The sequence below is a fragment of the Curcuma longa genome, unplaced genomic scaffold, assembly GCF_044706935.1.
Source record: "Curcuma longa cultivar G26 ecotype Majalengka, Jawa Barat unplaced genomic scaffold, ITB_CL_G26_1.1 utg2646_np1212_2152390_RagTag, whole genome shotgun sequence".
NCBI classification, from domain to species: domain Eukaryota; kingdom Viridiplantae; phylum Streptophyta; class Magnoliopsida; order Zingiberales; family Zingiberaceae; genus Curcuma; species Curcuma longa.
In genome coordinates, this window is record NW_027435599.1 from 1,050,426 (window position 1) to 1,062,415 (window position 11,990).

An 11,990-nucleotide genomic window follows, 5' to 3' on the forward strand; every position below is an offset into this window, starting at 1 on the left:
TTTAGAATTTAAGATTTAATATTTAATTTAAAAAGGTGAAAATAAAAAAAATATTTTTATAGTTGATGCTCACGAATAGTATCTAACGTAGCATTCCTAAAAATTAATTCCATATTTTTAATATATTTTTCTTCTAATAACGAATGATTAAATTAAATAATTAGCAAGATTATGTAATGACATTTTAAGTATATGTTTAATGAAATAATTAACATGTAACTAAACAATATTCACCTTCCTTTTTTTTTATTTTAAAAAACATTTTTTAAAATTATCCAGAAAATGTCTTGGTCTGGGCGTCGCTGGTAGCCGCACATCCTATCCACGTGACCAAGTAAGCCAAAAATATCTCGTATCTTTCGTGCGCCAGCATACGGCTCCAGTTCGAATGATTCGCATCTGAATTCTGAATCCCACGGGAAAATCCTCCATTATATTGTCGCCACGTAGATCACGACGACGTCAAGCGGTGATGTGGCCTTTTATCGTTCGCCGGAATGGCGATTCCTGGCGTCATCGCCTGTGTCATGTAGTAGTAGTACGCCACGTGATTGACTACAGCTGTAATTTCCTCGCATTTTAATTTTTATTTAAATTATTAAATTGTTAAATGAAGAGACGTAAGTGGGAACCCCCAGTTGACTTCACATGGTTCGACGACGAACCGCCAGTCGGAAAACGGCTTTAGAAGAATTGATTGATTCTTATTAGACAAAATTGTCCTTATCAGTGGGGTATATATGGAAATTCACGTCCGAAAATAGCAAAGTCAGGGTGTCCTACGTAAATATAGAGAAGTCGAGGGGCTAAAAAAGATGAGGTGAGTTGTTCTACGGTTAGGGTTCCACCGGAGCAAGTTGCGAGACCTGTCGGCGGCGCTCCGGCGAGACCGCAGTATTCCGGCGTCAGTTTCAACGTCTGCCATCTGGCGTCTTCGAATGCGCAATTTTTTTGGAAGGTGGCCGGCAAATTGCCTCGCGGGGTAGCTCAGTCCACTCGGAAAGGTTAGTGGTCAGTTTTGACGCGGCTGCAGGCTCAGAAATCCGGATTTAGGGGATTTCAACTCCGAAAGATCAGTGTCTAAGGGCGGTGGCGGATTGGGAATGCCATCCGGGAGCGGCCCCAACCCTGCTGCTGCTCATCAGCTGCCGCCAGGGCGGTCGCAACCGTCTTCCGCCGCGTCCCCTTCCTCGTTATCATCTGCCGTTTCCGCGCCCAACAACCTTGGTTTCGAGTCGATACAGCAGCGGCGGCAGCAGCAGCAGCAGCAGCAGCTGGCGTATAGGCAGGTTAGTAGTGAAAACCTTTCATCGTCTGTCTTCGTACCCTGCCATACGTGACAGTTCAGCGGTTGCGTGGACATCTGAGAAAAAGTTGGTCCTCAATATTTTTTTCCCCCATATTTTGGGAAAAGCGGGGACAGTGTGTTCTTTAATTGAACATCTTGGGTGTTCCGGGGATAATTCGAGAGGCTCATGGTTAGACTCAGTCCTATTCTGGTCTCACCACACGGGCCTAACCCACAGAAATCGTTAACTTAAACAGCCAAGTCACCCACCACTGAGACACGTCCATTCGGCAGCAAGCCTAGTCGAATCCCTCCACTCGGCCATCCACGCGCCGAATCCATGCACTCGGCTACCTATTAGTCGAATCCTTCCATTCGGCTGTTAGCTAGCCGAATCCCTCCATTCGGTCATCCACACGCCGAATCCATGCACTCGGCTACCTATTAGTCGAATTCTTCCATTCGGCTGTTAGCTAGCCGAATCCCTCCATTCGGCCACTCACGGGCCGAATCTTTCCATTCGACAGCCAGCCTAGCCGAATCGGCCACGAGAAGCACTTAAGACACTGGAAGCCTTGCCTCATGTCACTGATAGCACGCTGGATCTATCTAACAACCTACAGTGCCTTGTTACATCTCATCATGACTTCTGACAAGTTTACGCCTCCAATAATTAATGTTATCTCTCTGCTGTCTGCACGGATAGTGACAACATAACATTTTATCGGCGATGGGACAAGGAACTCGATTATTCCTGCCACCTCATTAATCGTGATGAGACATTCTTTAAATGATGACGTGACAGGTATACACACTCATCTCTCCTTAAAAAGACCACTCCGCTCCGCAGGTATCTCTCTCTTCCCTCTCAAACTCTCGCTCTCTCAATCCCTCTATTTTCTTTTACGCTCAAGCCCTATTGTTCATCTTCTCCCTTCTTCACCCCTAACTTGAGCGTCGGAGTGGTCGCGCCAGGGCATCCCCTGGCCTTCCTACTGACGTTCCCTGTGTTCGCAGGCCGCCCCTGAAGTCATCATCAGCTCCGGTGAAGTCTCAGGCGACTTTGAAGTTGTCATCGCCCATCCACTGTTCAGAGCCAGCAGCGAGGAGGTCCGGTGACGTGTTCCGGAGCAGTTCTCAACCGAAACATTGGGTTTTCGGAGGATTCGTACTGAGATGTGGCAGCCTAGATGCGCTGCATCCCGTGCTTTTCTCACTGCACTCATCGTTCAATTTTGGTAATCTATTATTTTCGTTGAAGTGCTTACAAGCTCAGTGCAGCCGCTATCAGTGTTAAATTGACCTCTAGGTTGTTTGGGATGGACCTCTTTCTCTCCTTTTCCCTGATATCACAATCTGTGATTGGTTTATTTAGTTTAATCTCCCATTCGTTCTGTCTATCTATCTCTAACGCTCTGCAACTTCTTCGAAGCGTATTTCGCTCTGACACCTTGGGATTAACTACTACCATTTCCTCTAGTAATCTAATTTTGGCTTATGATGTCAAAGATTTGCTGTATGAGGAAGGTAAATTTGTGCTTACCAAGAAAAGAGCAGAGAACTTAAAGAAGATTGGTTGGTTACTTTCATTTAATCTAGAGAGGAAAATAATTAACCCTGATATTGTGGTACAGTTGCAAATTGAAGAGAACTAAAAGATAGTTGGGAATTGATATTTGTCATCCCTTCCACCTTTCATTTCCCCTTGTATCCATCCAAACTCACAAGTACTCTACAAAGATAGCTGAGACATGCATCTTACATTAACATCTGCTTATGAGGATCATACAATTTCAAGAAAGTCGGTATTAGGAACCATTAGTGTTTATATTTATCCTGATTGTTTTATCTTTTTTCTTTTAATGCAGGTGAAGTGTGAAGCAGAGAGGCTTCAAGCTTTGTTCTTTAAGACCATGAAGATTGCATTTCCAGATTCAGATTTCCAGCAAGCCAGGAATGCAGTTACATTTTCTAACCCCAGGAGGGCTACAATTTCGCCGGGTGCTCCGTCTCAGAAACTAATCAACAAAATCAAGCAGCACACACCCGTCAGCAAATTGGAGAAACTCTTGGCTCCCACAACAACCTCACCCCATATAGCCACTCCTATGAACGATGAATGGAGGACCAAGTCGAGACCTTCCAAGCAGCAGAAAGTGTTGAGGTTGGTTTCCGGGAACTGGACAGAGAAAGCACCTGAATGTTCACGGTACTTGCCACACCCTGGGGATCTGGTCATCTGCAAGAAGAAGAGGAAACAGAGACAAATCCTGAAACCTAGTCGTTTAGGAGGCATGAGCTCTGGACCATCTTCCTCAATCAACCGAAACTCCAGCTTTTCAATTCTAAGAAATTCCAATTCAGCTGACCGGCAAAGCATGCTTCCGGTTGTAATAGGAGGCCAGGCCATAGGTGAGCCATTTCATGTATATACGCATGTCTTATCGTATCCTTCAGTCAATTAGATGTTCGATATGGTAGAGTAGCCATTCTACAAGAGAAAATTGCACTTGTTCCTTTTCAGTTCCCCATATCTCCTTTGAACTCTCATAGGCATCCATGAAATTTATCGTAACCCCAACTCACATCGTGTTTTTCTTATGTAGGTCTTGTTTGATCATGGCTCTATCCTTTATGATTTATTGCTAGTTTGTTTGATTTTGGTTGATCTCCCAAAATGACAGTAGACAAGTTTGTAAACAATGATATTGTTTGCATTTGCAAGGTAGAAACACTAGAGCTTCTGTCTCACTTTCAGTCTATCAATTTATGTGATGTGAGCTACAAGGTTATCGTCAAGATGATAGTGAACCACTTGAGACCTACCTTAGCCAATCTCATCTCGTCCCACTAAACACAGTTTTAGGTAGACACACAACATCATAATAGTGTAAAGACAAAAGATCGTCATAACTGAGTTGGTTACGACGCAGTAGACTTGTAGAAAGAAAGACAAAAGATCGTCATATTACTCAGCTTCAAGTGCTATAAGATAAGAAATAGATGATTTTACATCTTTTTATTATATATGCTATCAAAATAGAAAAGTAAAGTTATAAAAGTACTCATATACTTCTACAAGCTCATAGGTGCTTTTATCTCTGTTGATGTAAGAAATAAAATTAAAGAAACAATGTAACACAATTAAAGATAGGAAGGGGGAAAAAATTTTAGGGACTAAATTACAAAATTTAAATAAAATTACTATAAAGGAGAAATTCTTATTTAGAAAAATTGTATAAAAATAAAGTGTAAAAGAATAATTTTAAAATGCTTTAGCAGTTCAAAATGTCATCTAAAAGTTTATGAATGTTAAAATATTAATAATAAAATAAAATAATCAAGAATTAGATATTTGAAAGTCAATATATTGATGATTAATATAGAAGGCATTTGTAGCCCCAAATTGCAATGGTAAAGTGAAAGACGTTCCTTTAGATAGCGAGGGATCGATTCTCATGCAATGTACTTCACGTCTTTGGTCAATGGTGTAGTTAGGATTTTCAAGGAATGGAGATGAATTCAAATGAAATTTTTTAAAAATTCCAAATTTTATATTTTTTTCACAACTACCTACAATAATTTTAAAAAAAATTATAATTGATATTTCACAATTATAATGCAAACACTTCAAAATCGAATGATCCAAATCTAAAAACTAAAAAAAATTTAAAAAATGTAAGTAAAAATATTTGAAAATTTTAAACTTAATGTAGGTCAATTTTCACCATTCAAAAGTCTAAAATTTCAATTTAAGAAGTTGAAAATGAATTTAACTTCAAAATTTTTTATCTTAATTGGTTATAGTTGAAACAATGATATGTCGATTGGCAGAATTATTATTTTCAACATAACACAACATAGTTTACTTAATCAACCAAAGTAAAAATTTTCAACTCTAAATGTTTAAAAATCAAAATCAACAATCCAAAAATGAGTTGAGATTCCACTTCATTCACGACGCACCATAATCTCTGAAATTGTACTTTAGATATTAAAACCGAACCTAAACTTCCTCAAACCACGATTTTTGACCACAATAATCCACGATGATGGCAAAAATGCATTCGACTATGAATTATAGTGTATCAATCGGTACACTAAGAGGCGGTGAGGATTTAAAACTATTTTGAAAAAAAAATAAGGAGAGATTCAAATAAATATGAATCAGATATATTTTAATTTTAAAGAATTCACTTATGATGTTGGCTATCTTATGTTGTTCATCTGTATGCGAGTAATTAGATTTTTAAGATAAAAAATAAATTTTAATTTAAAAAAATTATAGAAAATTAAGGTGTAAAAGAATAATTTTAAAATGCTTTAGCTTTTGAAAATGTCATCTAAAAGTTTATAAATGTTAAAACATTAATAATAAAATAAAATAATAAGCAAGAATTAGATATTTGAAAATCTAAGTATTATGAAATATTAAAAAGTCAATATTTCGATGATTAATATAGAAGTAATTTGCAGTCTCCCTAATAATGACGTAATAGTAAAGCGAAAGGCAGACTTCTTAAACAAGGAAAGGAAAAGATGTAATATTGGATCGTCAGACATGATTCATCTTAATTTTTAAATTTATTCTAATTAAGGATCGATAAAGATTTTATAAGAAACTTGATCGGTTAACTTAAGATAAATTCTTATTTAAAAAGATTATATAAAAATAAAGTGTAACAGAGCAATTTTAAAATGCTTTAGATTTTCAAAATGTCATCTAAAAGTTTATGAATGTTAAAATATTAATAATAAAATAAAATAATCAATATTTTGATGATTAATATATAAGCAATTTGCATTTTTGCCTCCAGATGGAGAAACGCGAATAGAGGCGGTGTTTGGCGTCTGGCGACGGGGATTTTTAAATGTCGGAATGATTCTTCGGCTTCAGATTCGCAATCGACAGAAGGGGCAACGCTTGCGTGGAAAGCAGCGAGGTCCATGTTCAACGTCTCGCCCGATTCGGTGTTGGGGACATTGCGGCGTGGTGCGATGGGATGTGCGCCTGAATTCCTCGAACCCCGCGAACAGCTCCCGCACGCTTCCGGTCGCGGTGGCGGAGGGGGTGGAGGTGCGCCGGTTCGGTAGAAGGTAAAGTCAAAAGTTTCTGATTTTGCAGGATCCATTGTGGGAGTGGGCGGAAGTTGTTCTTTTGACGGGATTTGTGTTCTCAGTGATCCTTTTGTGCGCTGGTTCTGTGCAAGTGATGGTTCTTGATCCTTCTCTTTCTTGTGGCTCCGCTAGAATTTACGTTTTGAGGATTGGAATCTTGGTTATGGTCTGCTTTATAGACCTAAAAATTTTAATTTTGCTGAAAGGGTCTCGAGCTAGCTCATGCTTACTTTGTTAAAAGAGGCATTGTGAACAATGATAGGTAGTAGGTAATTCTTGAAGAATATCTTCTTCCAAAGTCAGATTGCAGGTTTATATTCTGCCAAAATCTCTAGTATTCTTCTTCATTTCTTCTTTCCTCTCTCGTTTTGCTTGTTTGTTTTTTTCTTGGGAAGAATTTGTTAAGTATTTGTGTGCTTCATACAGTCAGCGAGTTGAAGCAGTTCGATCCAAGTTGCTGCTGCCGAAGCCTTGCTGATATCTTATTGAAGGTTTTCTAAATTGCCACCTTTTAGTATGTTGATGTGATGAAGCTTCTCTTTCGAACACCAAGAACATTTTTCCACGGGATTTGGCTTTTGTCTTTACTCTCATTTGGTTCTGCTACTGAGCTTGCGTTTCCCCTATGCGATTGCGATGGTGACAGATTGTGGAGCATTGAGGCAATCCGAAATTGGCAGAAAGCGAGCGACTTGTTGATTGCAGCTGCATATTTCTCCATTCCACTTGAGCTATTGTACTTTGTTACATGCTCGAAGCTGTTCCCCTTCAAATGGATCCTTTTTCAGTTCAGCACGTTCATAGTTCTTTGCGGATTGACCCACTTGCTCAATGTATTCACATACAAGCCCCACTCCTTCCTCGTAGTATTAGCTCTCACCATTTCAAAATTCCTCACAGCTCTTGTCTCCTTCTTGACAGCAATAACCCTCTTGACTTTGATCCCTCAGCTTCTAAGAATCAAATTGAGGGAGAATTTTCTGAGGCTAAAAGCTCATGAACTGGACCAGAAAGTAGGGCTGATGAAGAGGCAAGAAGAAGTGAGCTGGCACGTGCGAATGCTTACTCAAGAAATCCGTAAGTCACTTGATAGGCATACCATTTTGTACACTACCCTGGTTGAACTCTCAAAGACACTGCAGCTGCAAAATTGTGCTGTGTGGATGCCGAATGAGAGTCAGTTAGAGATGGATCTTACTCATGAGCTGAATAGGAGCACTTATGACTTCTGTATACGTTCAATTCCTATGCAATATCCTGATATAGTTGATGTCAAGAAGTATGATGGAGTCAAGATACTAAAGCCAGATTCAACACTTGGTTCTGCAAGCAGTGGTGCAGTCAGTGAATCAGGAGCTGTTGCAGCAATTAGGATGCCCATGTTAAAAGTTTCTAATTTCAAAGGTGGGACACCTGAGATTATTCAAGCATGCTATGCTATATTGGTTTTGGTGCCTCCTAAGAATGATTCTAGGATTTGGAGTCACCATGAGCTAGAGCTCATTGAAGCTGTTTCTGATCAGGTTGCTGTTGCCCTGTCCCATGCTGCAGTTTTGGAGGAATCACATGTGATCAGAGATAAATTGGCAGAACAAAACAAGGCTTTGTTACAGGCAAAGCAGAATGTGATGATGGCAAGTGAGGCATGGAACTTATTCCAAAAGGTCATGAGCCAAGGAATCAGGAGGCCCATCCATTCAATCTTGGGTCTGCTGTCACTCATGCAACAAACAAATTTGTCTCTTGAACAGAGGCTGATATTGAATGCTATGGCAAAAATGGGTAATGTGATTTCCACTTTGATCAATGATGTCATGGAGATTAACAGGGAACAGTTTACATTGGAAATGAAGCCATTCCAGCTACAATCACTGATCAAGGAAACTGCTTGTATTATTAGGTGTCTTTGTGATAGGAGGGGATTTAGTTTTAGATTTCTGGCTGAGAATATGGTGCATGATCAAGTTATTGGCGATGAGAGGCGGATTCTTCATGTTTTATTGCATATAATTGATGGTTTGTTAAATCGATTCAGTGATGGATGTTTGACTTTATGTGTATGGAGTGATTCAGGACTAGCAGATTGGGAGGATGGAAGATGGATTTGGAAATCAAGAGTTCCAAATGTGTACACCTTTTTGAAGTTTGAGATTGCCATCACTCAATCACTAGATTTGTATTCAAAATCATTAGTTCAGCTTGTCAGAAAGCCTAGCAAGGAGGGGCTTGAAATGGGTTTCAACTTCAGCATTTGTAAAAAAATTGTGCAGGTAAATCCACTTAAATCCAACTATATTATGTACAGTACATAGATAAATTTTTCTAAATGTCAGATTTATATATTTTCTGATATATAAGCTTTTTCCAAATCTCTTTGCATCTAGCAAGCTACTCCTTTATGTACTTTCTTTATCTTGGTGATTTTTCACTTAACTCTATTTCTGTGAGTTTGATTTTGATCTGTGGTTCACCATTGTTTCAATATCCATATTTGTGCTTCTGATGCCTCTTCATAGCTTGATTTTCATATTCTTGGCTAATCCAATGTTGAGAATTTGAGATGGGAAAATTTAATTTCAATTTCTACATGGATGTTGGTAGATGATTTAACTCAATCTTACTTTTTTGGAGATTAAAGCACTTGTGTTTTTCACTGGTGATGAACGAGAACCCTTAGAAATTGGATGCAAAAGCTAGCTGTTGTTTTGATCTATAAGGAAATGTTCATGCAAAAGAGGATTTTAATTTCCAATCCTTTGTGGTACCAATCCTTTCATGTTACAAACTAGATATATATGTGCTATGCTTCAAGAAAGAGTATTTACTAGGCGAAGATAGGTCCCAACTCAGTATACAAAGCTTAAAATTTAGATTCATACATGTTAGTTCATTAAATGTGGCGATGTTAAATTCAAAGGCATACATTTTTTGATACCATTACTTCCTTTCTCTGCCATTTCAATGGTCCTTGTGCACACCATACTTCCAGAGCAGTCTTCGCTTGAAACCATGTTTTCGCTCAAGTCTGGATCAACTGGCCTATGCTTCAAGAGGAATGTATTCAGTATTGACTTCATATGACTTGAAATATCAATTTGTTTAAACTTACATTCTGAATTTGCTTCTAATGAAGTTAAGCAACTTCCAAATAATATGGCCTATGCTTCATGGCACATTGTTTTGTGCTGATGTTTATAGACACTATTCTTATGGTTGTCTTCTCCAGCTGATGCAGGGAGAAATCTTCATAGTTCCAAGTTCAGATGGGCTGTCGGAGTGTGTAACCCTGTTTTTCCGCATCCAGAATCAACTTCCCATGCTAATTTCTGAATCAGGAGTGACTTCTGAGAGCCCTCATTCTTCTTCCTCTCTTTTACACGGCCTCAAAGTTTTAATTGTTGATGACAGTGCCATCAATAGAGTAGTAACACAAAAGCTTCTGAAGAAGCTTGGCTGCTGTGTCTTTTCTGTATCATCTGGTACCGAATGCCTAAGCTATCTGGATACCTTTGGCCAACATTTCCAGCTTGTTGTTTTGGACCTCAACATGCCCAATATGAATGGCTATGAAGTTGCCATGAAATTACGGAGTTCAAAAAATGGGCGTTGGCCTTTGATTATTGCTTTCACGGCAAGTGCTGATGATCATGTTTGGGAGAAATGCGTGCATTCAGGGATGAACGGGCTGATCCGGAAACCTGTTCTTCTACCAGAACTAGAGAAGGAGATCCTTAGAGTGCTTGAAACAAACAGTCAGTTTCATTCACAATGAAATTTTATGGAAGGCAACATGTTGGCATTCTAAGTATTTTGATCAATTTATTCTGTGTGATATATGTTTTATCAAAGGATACTTGTTAGGGGAAGAAGGGAGATCCTAAGCACTCTCATTGAAGGAGGTCACTTTTTGATGGCAACACGTCACCAACTAACTAATTACAACACTCAATGAGGATTAGGGCAACCAATGTGAAGGGAATGTGCACACACATTGTTGATAACAAAAGTGAGCAACACTAAGTAGTGCATTAGAGGGGAACACTTGAGGGGGAAGAGAAGAGGGTGATCAGTTTTTACATTAGAAACATCAATGAAGAAGCACTGTTACATGTTGATGTCGACGAGAACAAAAAAGGGCAAACTCCTAATTAAGCCTTAATATAACACTCTGAATTAATGCCAACATTTATTTAATTAATTATTATTCTTTATGCGTATCTTTCTAAATTCTAACGCTTGCCTAATCAATTAGAGTAGCTAATTAAGTGGATGCATATTTTATTGTCAACGCTTAATAATTAGCCTTCTTTTCAGTTGTGGCAGCGGCAAAACTTTTTGTGCGGCGACGGAGATTGCAGTTTAGTAGCAGGTAACTCATTCAAAAGCATATTGAATTAATTTTTGTTTTTCACTTTGGAAATTAATTAAGCTACCATATATATATATATATAAGCTAGTCCTGATCTCCTGCGCGAACCACCGTACGCGACACCTGCGCACCGCTCCGACCCACCGCCGTTTCCACCGCCGTCGCGCCGCCGTCCGGTCACCGACGGTCGCTGGACCGGATGCGTTGGAAAGCCATCTCGCTGGCGCTCCGGCCGGGGCCGGATTCCGGCCGGATTGTGGCCGGAATCCGGCCGGAATCCGGCCAGAAACGCGACAGAACGGCTGTTGGCCGATTTCAGCGGAAATCGGTCGGATTCCGGCCGAATCACGGCCGGAGACCGGCCGCGGTCGACGCGCCGGCGCCGGGCGCGTCGACCGCGGCCGGTCTCCGGCCGTGATTCGATCGGAATCCGGCCGATTTCGGCCGGAATCGGCCAACAGTAGCTGTTGGCCGATTCCGGCCGAAATTCGGCCGGATTCAGGCCGAATTTGGGCCGGACTCCGACCACCGGACCCGGCGCCGGTGAGTTGCGCATCCATCGGTGCCGGTCCGGTGGCCGGAGATGGCCGGACGCCGGTGAACAGATGCGGTGAAGGAGCAAACGTCCGAGGAGAAACACTGTGCGTCGATCGGAGAAACGGACGGTCTTGATCGCGTCGCGCACGGGGAGCGCAGGATAGCGGAGCGCAGGTGATCAAATTTCACCATATATATATATATATATATACAATTTTGATGGAACGCGCGACTCTTATGCGCGACTCCTGCGCGACGCTGAGTTGGCATCGCGCATCCCCGTCCGCCGTGGCTGCCAGCGCGAGGAGCAACCCTAAAAAGCAACCCTAAAATTTGATTATATTCGCTTTCGCGCCGCTGCTCTCGCTCCGCACTCCTCCCGTCTCGCTGCGCTCCTCTCCTCTTCGTGACCGACGGAGCTCTGCCCTCGCTCTTCCGGAGCTCTCCCGCTTCCGGAGCTGTGCGCACAGTACCTCGGCGCGTCTGGCCCTCCCCTCTTCTGGAGCTCTCATCTGCCGGACCGACGGAGCTCTGCCCTCCCTCTTCTGGAGCTCTGCGCACAGTACCTCGGCGCTTCCGGCCCTCCCTCTTCCGGAGCTCTGCGCACAGTACCCTCGGCGCGTCCGGCCCTCCGTCCCTCGGAGCGCCTCCCTCTTCCCGACTCCGTCTCCGAGTTTC

At 41.2% G+C, this 11,990-nt stretch overlaps 1 protein-coding gene across 2 annotated transcripts; it reads left to right on the forward strand.

Moving 5' to 3' along the window:
- The first annotated feature begins 6,861 nt into the window (after window positions 1-6,861).
- On the forward strand, window positions 6,862-10,199 carry LOC141820028 (ethylene receptor 2-like). Of its 2 annotated transcripts, none has more exons than XM_074707306.1 (2): window positions 6,862-8,676; window positions 9,633-10,199. In XM_074707306.1, exons 1-2 carry the CDS (start codon window positions 6,934-6,936, stop codon window positions 10,176-10,178), a joined length of 2,289 nt encoding a protein of 762 aa, XP_074563407.1. In that variant the 5' UTR covers window positions 6,862-6,933; the 3' UTR covers window positions 10,179-10,199. The 2 variants fall into 2 exon arrangements, with proteins under 2 accessions (XP_074563407.1, XP_074563408.1); XM_074707307.1 differs by having other exon boundaries at window positions 9,642-10,199.
- Window positions 10,200-11,990: the final 1,791 nt, after the last annotated feature.